Genomic DNA, 12,912 nt, shown 5'->3' with positions numbered 1-12,912 from the left:
TTTCAACTTATTTTGTGTACACTGAGCTGCTGAATATCAATAAAATACTTCTGTAAAATAGTGATGTTGTTGTATTACCTGCAAGTATATAAAGGCCGTTCTTGTAGAGCAGATAGATAAGCCTCTTAATGTCAATCATTTTAGAAGTGACTTGGACAGTGTTGCATGTGACTTGCAGCTGTATATCTTTTAAACCTAGACTTTTTTTTTTTAACATATATCATTAATATGGTAGTGCAATTCTACAATTTAGGATTATTTTTACAGTTGTGCATTATTGCAGAATGTGGAGAATTGAAGGAAGGAGATGATTGGGGAATATTCCCAAAAGATGGTTCTGGTGACAGTCATCCAGATTTCCCCGAGGATGCAGATATAGACTTAAAAGATGTGAGTACTTTCAGATCAATTAAACTTTAATTACTTAAATTACTAAAAATATTTATTTAGCACTAAAATTTTGAGATTTTTTTTTTGTGTCAGTCTTTCTAATGATAGAACTTAGCATTAAACCATGTTACTTATTAAAATCTGACATTTGTATTTTATACAGGTAGATAAAATATTATTAATAACAGAAGACTTAAAAAACATTGGAAATACTTTTTTCAAATCTCAGAACTGGGAGATGGCCATTAAAAAATATACAAAAGTTTTAAGGTAATATTTTTAATAAATTACTTTTAAGAACTTCTAAATTGAATTATGAACTAAAATTCAAGAGTTGTTTATTGTATTTTTGGCATACTACTTGCAGAGTATCCAAATGTGTTGAAATAGTTGTATTTTTGTTGCCTCCAGCTTATTTTGAAAAATTTCAAAATACAGAAAAGTTAAAAGAATAATACATGAAGAGTACTACTCATGTATCATGACCCTCATTCACTAGTTAACTTTGCTATATTTGTTTTTGTAGAATCATTTTGAAAGGAAGTTGCAGATACTGTGACACTTCATCCCTAAATATTTTAGCAAGTATTTCTTAAGAAACAAGGACATACTTCTACACAACCTCAGTACCATTAAGACATCCCCAAAATAGCATTGATACAATATTATCTGATATGTAATCCATAGTCAAATTTCCTCAATTGTTTCAAATTTTTTTTTACTCTAGAGTCTATTGTTTGTTTTATGTCTCTAGTTTCCTATAATCTTTACTAGAGCTTAAAAAAACTTTACGTTTTTTTTAGTCATTTGCATTTTGTAGAGTCTTAAGTAGGTTGTCATAGAATACCATCTGTATTGGATTGCTTCTTCAGGATTAGGTTTAGTTTAAATATTTGACAAGAGGACTTAAGTAGGTGATGTATATATTTCCTATGGTGTCACATATTGAAGGCACATGTCAATTTAGCCTATTTTGAGTTTTGGCACTTGATTAAAGTGGTGTCAGCCAGATGTCTGTTATGAAAGTGCCTTTTCCCCTTTGTAAATAAGTACTCTGTAAGGTGATACTGTGAGATTGTGTGTATATCCAGTTTCTAACCTTTCATTCAATGGTTTTACATCATTAAAGATCCTTGCCTGAATCAGTTATTACATTAATGGTTGCAGAACTAATTTTATCATTCATTCTACAGTTATTAGCCAGCATGCTTCCCCTCTTCTCCCATTTTTAGTATCGCTATAGACCTGTAGATTTTTTTTCAATTCAACCTATTATTATACTGTTACCATCGTGTGTTTTGATGCTCAAAGGGTTCCAGATTTTTCCAGTGGAAGCCCTCTTTTCTACATCCTTTTGACTTGTTCCTCTTAGTTTGTGATCACTTGACTTGCTTTCTGGCACAAGATGCTGCAGGCTCATCTTACACTTAACCTTGTTTCCAGATCCGGTATCAGCATTTTCTCTAAGGAGCCTTGATTCTTTTCAGTGGGGAATAGATTTAGGAAACAAATTCTGGGGGTCAGGTATGCTCATTGTTTCTGAGCCCCTTTCAGTGGACAGAGCTAGGAACAATATTAAATTACAATTCAAAACCAAAACTACAGGATTCTTCCCCTTCATTCCATTCCCTCACAGTGAGAACCTGGTTCTAAACATAATTACATTGGAAAGTGCATAACAGAGACCTGGTTTTCAAAAATACAAAGTGCGTAATTATCTTTAGATTGGGGATTATTCTTAAATCCACCTCTTTGAACACAGTAGGAAAAAGTTGGAACAAATAAAAAGTTATCTAAAGAAAAAGTAATAAAAATATTGTGATCATTAAGAATATTAATACTAGCATTTGATGAGCATTTTATATCAAACAACATAACACTTGACATAGTTGAAGAAGCAGAGTAAGTCTTACATAGCATTACATGCCACTTTCATTACTGTGTTCTCCAGATATGTGGAAAGTTCAAAGGCTGTTATTGAGAAAGCAGATAAATCGAAGTTGCAACCTGTAGCTTTAAGCTGCATGCTGAATATTGGTGCTTGTAAACTGAAGATGTCAAATTGGCAGGGAGCAATTGACAGTTGTTTGGAGGTAAGTCTGTTTGATGTCTAACTTCAAAAGCCATTTTATATACATTATATATCTTATAGGACCTAATGAGACTCAAGGAAACATAATTTATAAGTCATTTTATCTTTAAATATTTTGGACCTTCATTTCTTCCTCTCAGTCCATTTACTTAGCTTATATTAATATCTATGAAAATACTACTTTTTCCTTAAAGCACACTTATCAGCTCATTCATTTAACATACTGAACCCCTATTATGTGCTAGGCTTTGGAAGACAAAGCCAGGAATGATTAAGAATGTGGGTTGTGGAGTCAGACATCGTTTTTTTTAATTAGAAATATCATACACTTACTATTTCTTTAACTTTGTGATCTTGGGTAAGTTCCTAAATGTAGGCAATACTGATTTTTTTATATGTTAAATGGAAATAATACTTGCCTCTTGGGATTGTTACAAAGATTATATAACATAGATAAAACATTTAGGACAGTGTTGGGCACATGTTGAACACCTAACAGAGACTAGATATTTTAATTAAAGGAAAAACACATACCCTCAAGAAATTTTTTATTTGGCTCTTTAAAGCCAGAAAGGTGGCAACATTACCTTCCTTAAATAGAACAATTATGACTCTCTCCCTCTTGTATAGTTTGTTTGAAAATTTTTCTTAACTAAACCATGTATTTTAGAAAGACCATCATTTGGGATTCACTGGAGTGCTTAGGGAGGTTGCCTGCAGGGAGTTCCTGTGTGCTGTTGACAAGCTCAGTGCAGGAACCTAATAAGAGGAGTTCTCTGGAACCTGGAAGAGAAACAGATGTCTCTTCCATGTCCATTTTGCGCCCTCTACTGACAAAACTTAGCTGGCACAGGAGAGAGATTTACAGGCTCTAGCTACGTTATAGAGCAGTGAAGGGTTGATTTGGAGTTGACAGGCAATAAATTGAAATCTAGCATATATATTTAATATTAAATATTTAGAAAAAATATTAATTTTTATAATTTTTGTAGGCTCTTGAAATAGACCCATCGAATACCAAAGCACTGTACCGCAGAGCTCAAGGATGGCAAGGATTAAAAGAATATGATCAAGCATTGGTAAATTTTCTAAATTTCAGTATTTTAAAATACATAACCACCTTCATAAATCATACACCTAATATTTAATTTTTTTTTCCAATTAAAGGCTGATCTTAAGAAAGCTCAAGAGATAGCACCGGAAGATAAAGGTAAATGGCAGTTTTTGTAATGAAAATTCATTTTGTCCTTTAAGAATTCATCCTTATGAACCATTGAACCCTTTGCCACTTAGATATTTATTTGTTCAGCAGATATTACAGAATGCCCGTCATTGGGCCAGGCACCGATCATACTGCAGTGAGTGACAAGATCCCTGCCCTCAGAGAGCTTCCATTCTAGTCCTGCTCCAGAATACCATTTGATCTGCTGTATCATTTGAGATTTGGTTTCTATTAACAGCACTAAAAGAGTTTGGTACATTCGGTGTTTGGGACCATTCCTTAAACTGAATGTGGCCATAACCTAAGTATTGTAGCTAATAGGTGTATGGTTTTACAAAACCTTTGGGAAGCTGTGACAAAAATAAGCTTGTCTTTTAAATAAACCAACTATAAATAGTGATACTAGACCTAGTATTAAAATATATCTTTGGTTTCTTTATTGCTAAAGTAAAATGGGAAGCACTTAACTGCCCTTTCTAATGGAGAAGGCAAATCTGTACAATTCAATTTGAATTCTCAATTGAGTCTTCTAAAATTATGTTTCATGATTTTTGCGTTTGTGTGCGTTTGTGTGATTGCTTTCTCAGAGTAAAGTATTCTGTTAATAGGGCTCAGTTACTTTATGGAGAAGAAAGAGTTTTTTTATCATACTAAAACATCAGTTTGTTGGTCAACCTAACTTTATGGATAGTTTGAGGAATAACTAATACTACATATTTATTTTGCAGCTATCCAGGCCGAACTGCTGAAAGTCAAACAAAAGATAAAGGCACAGAAAGATAAAGAAAAGGCAGCCTATGCAAAAATGTTTGCTTAAATAAGGAATTCAATTTTGCTTAAGTATTATACATTGATTGTATAAAGGCAAAAAGAAAATTTAAGGAGTTTTGTCTATTATATATAATCCCTAGTGTGTTTCCTTTGACACTATAGTTCCCTGTTGAAAGTTCAGAAATACTGATATGGGTTCACTCCTAATAAAAGCATTACAAAATACAGTGAAGTTCTTTTTTCTTTTCATGGCTATCTGCATTACTTACAAAGAATAATGGTGTCTAACCTATTTTTAAACTCCTAAAAACACATCTTTTTGAATAAACAGATGAAAGTTTAAGTCTGTATATTGTTTCCCTCAGTTTTTTGATGTAGCTCTCTATAAACTGTGTTTGGCTTGTGCTGGCATTTTATACTTACAGATAATACAGACATACATGTTCAGGTATCAGCATACTTTCTCTAAGGGCCAGAGAGTAAATATGTTAGGCTTTGTGGACCGTTGTCGTCAGCCACTACTACTCATTTCTGCAGTTGTAGCCATAGGCGTGGCATAGCTGCGTTCCAATAAAACTATAAGAAAAGTGTCCTGGATGCCAACCTCTGGTCTAGGAAGTACATTTATTTTTATACTTGAAGTTTTGAATTTGATGAGTCAAATGTACTTTAAAGGCCAATAGCGTATTTTGCTGCTGGTCCTGAATTTTTGAAGCATTAAAGAGGTATGTAGATGCTACATCACTTACAAAATTTTATTTAAGATAAATATTGATAATTTTTTATGGGACAATTTTAGGCACAGTATAAAATTTCTATTTCCCTGATAATTTATGAACATTCAGATCAATAATATGCTGTAAGATATTTTGACACTTGTTAACTTCTTAACAATTTAAAGTTAGAGCTTACCATACATTTTAAAGTGGTTATCAAACTTGCCTGCAAATGAAACCAGTTGTAGTTTACATTCCATTGTAAGCAGGTCCTCCACCACCTTCAGGTACCACCCAGTTAATATTCTGACTTGGGTCTTTAATATCACACGTTTTACAATGCACACAGTTCTGAGCATTTATCTGTAACCGAAATCCATCACCTTGTTCCAAAGGTACAAATTCATAAACTCCTGTAGGGAGAAATAATAATGTGAAATACCTAATTTTTTTTAACTTTTGAAGTTCAAACAGGAATCGAAGTCCTGGAAACAGTAGGTATAGAAACCCTGAAGGTTTGTTTTCCGAATGTTTATTCACAGAGACTATTACAAAGATCTCATTGTGTGCTACTGCTGTTAGTATAAATGAGATAAAAGCAAACGGTATACAGCAGTATTTGGCTAAGTTAGTCATACTAACAAGGGAAGGCAACAGTTCTGACATTTATATATATATGTGTGTATATATATATGTATATATATACACATATATATATATATATTTATCCATGGTCACCTAGCTAGCTTCCATAGTTTGGCTGTTGTATATAATGCTACCATAGACATGGGGTGCCTATATCTTTCCGAATTAGAGTTTTCATTTTCTTTGGGTAAATACTCAGAATTGGAATTGCTGGCTCATATGGTACTTCTGTTTTTATTTTTTTAAAGAAATCTCCACCTGTTTTCCACAGTGGCTGTACCAATTTACAATCTCACCAACAGTATATAGCTGAAAAGACAGATCAGTCCTTACCCTCAGAGTTCATAACCCAGTGCGATGTCAGAAATGATTAAGAAATAAAGACCAAGTCAAGTACCAGTGCTCAAAGAGCTTACATTCTCATCCCTCTCCAGAATGTCCTGATTTTTACATATCTGAACACTATTCTAATATTTGCAAAATCAAGTTATTTTAGAATTCTAGTTGAAAACTTAGCACTAAAAGATAACAGTATACATGATGAATTTAAAGTTTGGGAGCATTTCTTTGAGCAAATGTGGTTATAGCCTAGCATTTTAGCATCTACACACACCATGTGTGTGTATCAGCAGCCATAACATGATTTTTAAAAAGTCATGGAAAGCTATTCTTTGCTGTTCTATAATCCTTATCTTGGTCTGAGGGTAGTCACAGGCGCTTTTTTTGAGAAATGTCATCTGAATTAGGCTTAACAAAACATCTCTATTTTAACATTGCTAGTTAGAGTAAGAACCAAAGGAAGTTGGATATAGGAGTCGTAATTTCAAAGCAATGGCAGGAGAAATTTTTTGAAGCACTGAAAGCATATTTCCAACACTTTTAACGCAAATATTTGTAGTTCAGGAGTGGATGGAAATCACATTACTGACCTGCAGGGCAGAATCGCTGCTCCGGCCCATCATATATTGACAGATTTCTATTTACAGGTACACTGTCGTCCTTTAAGGTTAAATGTGCCGGCTGGTCATGTTCATGATTAGTACCACTCAGAGCCACAGATGACAAAAGGTCAAAACTGATCTGTCCATCGGGTTTTGGATACTCAATAGGTGTGCAGTCCTTGGCTGGCTTAAGCTGATCAGAGTCAGAACCTTTAAAAGTTTTGAGGAAGATTTTTAATAAAAATACAAACAATTTTAAAGTAGTTTTTAAAACATTTTTATAAAAACTTGAAAATATACCAAAGAAATAAGACTAGCCTTCATACTATATAATACACTGTTCTATTAAAGATACTGAATTTGTCATTTCTCCAAAGCAAGTTTAAAACATTTAAAAAAGTTCACTTTCTCTACTAAATGGATCCCATTCATGAATTGTTAATGATTATAACATTCATACTCTTAAATACGCTGGAATTACCTTTATGTTTTAGAGTCCATGGCTCCATTCCTCTAAATATCCAGTAAAAGATTCCAGTGTAAATCATCCCTCCGTATACCCCCAGGATTCCATGGCAGGATGGTCTGATATTTCTAACACTGTACAGCTCTTTCCATACCCATGATTTCTTCAAATTGTCCTCGTACTCAGGTACATGGAGTCCTTTTATTAAAAACATAAAACGTGAAGTGTGAAATTGCCTGAAGGAGTATAAAATACTGTATCAAGTTATTACACTACTGAAATACCTGATGACTGAATCTTAGGGAATTTTAAGAAACGTTGTCATACAAGATCGCACTTGAATGGTTCATGTATAAATGTTGGCATCTTCCAAAAAGATAACCCTTTGTTATATTTGTTCTATATTTCTTATACTGGTAGCATGGAAAATTGTTTAAAAATTCAGCTGAATTTGAAAAGGAAGCTTAAAAGTTTATGCTGTCTATGAAACACTTCTACCTGTAACAGGTTTACTTGTGTCTCCCCACCACCCCAAAAAAAGGTGTTTTGAAGTCCTAACTCCCCAGTATTTAAGATGGTCTGAAAGGGTTGCTGCAGATGTAATCAGTAATGTGAGGTCACAGAGGAGTACAGTGGGTCCTTAACCTAACGACTGGTGTCTTTATGACACAGACGCAGAAGATAGGTAAAGATGGAGGCAGAGACTGCAGTTATTCTGCTGTAATCAAAGGAATGCCTGGGGCTATCAGAAGCTGGGGAGAGGCAAGAAAGGGTTCACCCACAGAGACTTCAGAGAGTATGGTCCTGCCACCACCTTAATTTCGAACTGCAAGCCCATGGAACTCAATAAATTTGTTGTTTTAATCCAGTTTGTGGTACTCTGCTGTGGCGGCCACAGGAAATTACAATACCTAAAACTTGGTGCATTCATTTAATATTTAATGGGACAAACTGGTTCTAGTTAACTCTGTAAACTAGTGACTGTACTCTTTCCAGTCACTGTTTCCTGTTCTGGCTCTATTTCCTTTTCCTTCAGGCTTTGATCCCACCCTAATCTGGTCTTTGGTGATCTACTTGTTCCAGTACTATCTATGTGTACACTATGTGTGGGTGATAAGGTGCAAGTGTGACTGGTGGTCCAAAAAGGAAAGGTACTTGGCAAGAAAATTAGAAAAAAAGTTACTACTCAACCATTATGCTCCATCTTGCCTCTTCCTTTCTCCCTCAAATACCCTCTTGTTTTTTTTCTGTTTTCCCTTAATCTTCCCTCTCCCGCACCCTAGGCTTCCAGTCCTACAAAGATATTTGAAGGCATAATCAGGTTGCATACTGGAGGGACATTTGTTATCTGGGATTCTAAGGGAATAAGGCTTACTTATTAAATATCTATTGAGTTGCTACTATGTGCCAGGTATTTGGGAGTCAAAGTTCTTGTTCTGGAGTTTTCCATCCAAGAGGTGGGAGAAAAGCTGATAAGTAAATTAGTGTGCCAAAGGTGGAAAATACTATAGAAAAAAAGTGTGTGTGTGTGTGTGTTGGCGGGGGGTGGGGGGGAGTTGAGAATGGTGTGTGTATGGCAAATTGTTACAGATGATGTAAAGCCGCTGTGAGAGACTGATATTTGAGCAAACGTGAAGGCAGCAAGGGAGTCAGCCATGAGCAAGGACCATGAGAAGGGAACATGTGTGGCATGTTTCAGGAACAGTGACGAAGCCTGTGTTGCTGGAATGGAGAGTAAAAAGAAGTCAGAGGAGTGAGGGAACTTCAGCTTTTACTCTGAGAAATATTGAGAATCACTAGAGGATCTTTTTAGACTAAGGGTTTACTGAGGTCTAAGTGCTACCTGTTCTCCGCCACAGTGGAAGGGTCACATATACACCTGTGCCTGCCAAGCCTGCTAAGGAATAGTGCTGCTTGACTCTGGAGTTTGTGAAACTGTTTTGTTTTCAGACTGGAGATACTTGAGCATTTGTAAGGTATCTTAGCATGTATATGTTACATGCATGTAATGTAATACAGTACTGTCCAATTTGAAATCTTTTCTAAGTGGGCAGGACACTACTGGTACTATTCTACTTTTAATACGAATAAAACAGAAAATTGCTGTAAAAATCTCAGTAATTATTATTAAGGGTAGGTCATGTAGTTTGCACACATCTTAATGCTTTGCGAAAAGGAACAGATGTATATATCTTAATGTCAATTGAAATATACATAAAAAAACCTTGAGATTTCAAATTGTTATTTTCATTTTCTATCTCCTGTATGTTTAAATAATTTCTTTTTTAATCTCTCAATGAAGAACCTGACAATTTTCTATATTTCAATAGGAAGTTCTTACCTATCATCTTCGACTGGAGATTTTCACTAGTTAGCTGATTAAAAATAGATTCTGCTGCCAAAGCTCCACTCTTCATTGCTGTGTGAGTACCTTTGATTTTGGGAACATTCATGAAGCCAGGGCTACAACCAATTAGTAAACCACCAGGAAAGGTGAGTTTTGGTATAGACTGAGGAAAGAAACATTTAAAGCGCATTCGTTAGCTTAAACTAAACAAGCAAAACAGACCACTCTAAATTATAGCCTCTAAAAGTCTTCTAAAGCTCTAGGGAAAAACATTAAAAAAAAAAAAAAAATACATGAAAATGAATATACTGAAGGAAAAAAATCAGAGCAAGGGCAGTTTTTCCCCCTCCCCTAAAAATGAGGATTCTTAAATAAGGATTCTATTGCTATTTTTCTAGTCTTTTTCTTTCTCCCTCCCCATGACTAACCTACACGAGACAGATTTCAGATGAGAGGATTAACATATTTAAATAAACTTTTTATTTATACTTACCATGTCGTAGTTAAAAATATTCCCTAAACCTGAATGACTATTATCTAAATTGTAATCTACTTTTACATGTATTCTTGGTAAAACATGATTTACAAAGGATGTTATCTTAACTTTATGTACTTTTTAAATTTTCCTTTGATATCTAGGGATGGAAACTTAGGTTCTAATCATGTCATCACCACAACTACCTACACCTTAAATAACATTTTAATTAATTTAAGAATAAGTTGAATTTCCAAACTAAATTTTAAGGTAGTTGTTTGGGCCTCAATATACAATTCTAATGAAAAACAGTGTAATAAAAAGCTGGTGATATTCTGTGGATTAGCCAGTAAAAGCCTATATATACCCCCAAATATAGCAACTAAATTATATTGTTTGCATGGGAAAATATGCTCTAATCTAGAATTTGAAAAGGAAAGAAGAATGTACAATTACAGATTGTTCTTTCCTCCTGTATTTTTTCTTCTCCCAGGGTTTCCTGTTATTGAGAAAGTGGTGAGTGATAAAAGTTTGGCTGATGGTGCTGAAAGGGACTCAGGGGACGGTGTTAACAGGAAAACTACAGCCATCAGCGGGATGAATTAATCACCTTTGCTGAAAACTAAGTTTGCCTTTGAGTTTCCTGCCAGCCAAGGAATGAAGGGAAATATATCTGAGATCACGTGGTTTTAATTTTCTGGTTAAAAACAAACTAATGAAAAAAAGCCCATGAATTAATCTCTGGAAGTCAATATATTCTTAAAACTAAATTCATGGTGTAATTTCTTTAACTACAGTGTGACTCAATTTTTATAAACACTTAGGTGCTTTTCTTAATTACCTAAATTTTTTCCAAGAGTTAATTTTCTATTATTTATCTAAATGTTATATTATATTTTCAATGTTGAATAAGGAATAAAAAAAGTTGGGAGAGTTACCTGAAGGCCACCTTCATTCAGAGCTCTGGCTCCGTATGCAATCCTTTTCCCGCCTTCCAGCGTTGGCTGAATGCTGGCATGGTGTTTCCACCTCTGGAACTCTCTAAATGGACTCAGGTATGGATTCTGATAGTCTAGACCAACCTTAAAATTTTTATATTTAAATGTGTTATAACTATACAATTAGACATTTTAATTTCAAATTATATCAAGCTAAAATGTGAGCAATATTTTTCATAAAACATATACATTAAGTTTCTTGCGATCAAAGTACTTGGAAAAATATGTAGAGTAACCCAGACTTAAATAACTAAATAAAATGTTTGGAAAAGAAAGAGTAAACAAAAATGTGTTTATAATCAGTAAAACTTTAAAAATTTGGAACACATTAATAAACCTTTGTGCTCTGTAAATCAAAGTCCAAATTAGAAAAATATTTGTAGGTAAGTGTCTCACATTATCTTTCTATAAAAGATAAAGTTGTATTTATTATTCGTTTATTAATACCAACTCTAGAAATAAGCTGTATGTAGTACTGAGGCAAAAATGAATAGGATATAATCAAACTCAGAAAAAAAGAGGACCAAAAATATTGAAGGTTACATTTTATAAGGCATTACCAAAGTGCCGAAATTAATAGCCTAGCCTTTTTTGCTTTGAAAAGGTTAAGTCACTAGAACAACTACACAAAGGTGATGCATTGAACACTTGGCTGGGTGTCAAATTTAATAATGGTTCATAAGCAGATTTAATCATGATATTAAACTATGAAGCACCAATTCCAAGGTGTAGACACTCATATTATTTTTCTGTTCCTTGTAATGTTCAAGATGTAATGTAATTTACTACAAAGGCGTAAGTCGCCAAAAAGGGAAAAAAATGCCTATGTTTTTTAAGTTATAGGTTCAAACCCAGTGCTGATTTCATTTTTAGTGGCAGCATGCCATAGTGGAAATGGGCTATGAAGTCAGGTTCAGGTGTGAATCCTACATCTGTCATTTAATAGGTGGATTTGAGAAAGTTGTTTAACTTGTTTGGACTTCGGTTTTCCTACAAGTAAAATACCTATTTCTTAGAATGCTTGTGAAACTTAGAATTCTCAGTGAAGTACCTATCATAGTGGGTGGCATGTAGTAGCTATAAGTACTAAAGCTATGTGTGTTTAAGTAGACTAATGTCTGTAATAGCCATAAGCACTTTACATACTGATAACATTAGAAGGTAAACCTTAAATGAAAAGCATTTTACATTCTCCAGATTCAAAACCCTCCGTTTCATAACACTGATGGCCCAATGACCCTAACAGTAGAACTTCATAATGGGCACATAACTTACCACAAATCCAAGAGCCACCAAGGGTTCACCTTCGTTTAAATGATAGAGGAAAGAGCCTCCGTAAGTGTGTCTGTCCAAGGGCCAGCCAACGGTGTGATCGACTCTCCCAGGTTTCCACTTCTTTTCGTCAATAATCCATAGCTTAAAAAAAAAAAGTCCTAGAATATTATTTAAATTTTTATGTCACCACAGTGTCTAAAACTTGCCAAGTTTGTCTTATTTATAAAAATAACAAGTGAAAAACCGTAACAAGAGAAACACACAAAAAAGCACTTCAAATATCAAAGAAAATTATACCAAACTGCAGCATGATGAATCAGAGTAAAGAAACAGGTCAGAAAAGTTACAAACTCTTTAAGACATTAGATTTTCAAATCGGTAAGACTTTCATGAGATCATAGGAAACACCAGTGAGGAGATGAGGGAAACTTCTGGGGTGTTGGTAATGTTCTCTGTCTTGATCCGGACAGTAGTTACACAAGTGTGTTCACCTTATAAAACTTAACTGAATTGTACACTTAAGATCTGTTAAAGTGCATGTGTTATTCTTCAATAAAATATTTTTGCTGCCTAC

General features: G+C 34.3%; 2 protein-coding genes across 4 annotated transcripts in view; one reads left to right on the top strand and one right to left on the bottom strand.

Annotated features, from left to right (window-relative positions):
* Positions 1–4,702, top strand: part of PPID (peptidylprolyl isomerase D) — a 10,811-nt gene extending 6,109 nt beyond the window's left edge. The window contains exons 5-10 of the mRNA XM_006917002.3: positions 268–390; positions 554–660; positions 2,342–2,483; positions 3,475–3,561; positions 3,650–3,692; positions 4,433–4,702. Of these exons, the coding sequence (XP_006917064.1) occupies positions 268–390; positions 554–660; positions 2,342–2,483; positions 3,475–3,561; positions 3,650–3,692; positions 4,433–4,521 (591 nt within the window). The 3' untranslated portion in view covers positions 4,522–4,702. The remainder of the gene's footprint in view (positions 1–267; positions 391–553; positions 661–2,341; positions 2,484–3,474; positions 3,562–3,649; positions 3,693–4,432) is intronic.
* Positions 4,703–5,082: 380 nt separating this feature from the next.
* The window catches only part of ETFDH (electron transfer flavoprotein dehydrogenase), a 26,320-nt gene continuing 18,490 nt past the window's right edge, over positions 5,083–12,912 (bottom strand). For 2 of the 3 annotated variants that reach the window (XM_025050375.1, XM_025050376.1), the window contains exons 9-14: positions 12,339–12,479; positions 11,004–11,147; positions 9,585–9,753; positions 7,259–7,441; positions 6,766–6,987; positions 5,083–5,604 (exon numbers count right to left, since the gene is read on the bottom strand). In XM_025050375.1, coding sequence (XP_024906143.1) covers positions 5,441–5,604; positions 6,766–6,987; positions 7,259–7,441; positions 9,585–9,753; positions 11,004–11,147; positions 12,339–12,479 — 1,023 coding nt within the window. In that variant the 3' untranslated portion in view covers positions 5,083–5,440. The remainder of the gene's footprint in view (positions 5,605–6,765; positions 6,988–7,258; positions 7,442–9,584; positions 9,754–11,003; positions 11,148–12,338; positions 12,480–12,912) is intronic. The other variant, XM_006917003.3, reaches the window with a different exon arrangement.

The sequence above is a fragment of the Pteropus alecto genome, unplaced genomic scaffold (genome assembly GCF_000325575.1).
Source record: "Pteropus alecto unplaced genomic scaffold, ASM32557v1 scaffold166, whole genome shotgun sequence".
NCBI lineage: Eukaryota > Metazoa > Chordata > Mammalia > Chiroptera > Pteropodidae > Pteropus > Pteropus alecto.
The sequence above is the reverse complement of the archived record's forward strand: the minus strand, read 5'-3'. Positions and strand labels throughout refer to the sequence as shown.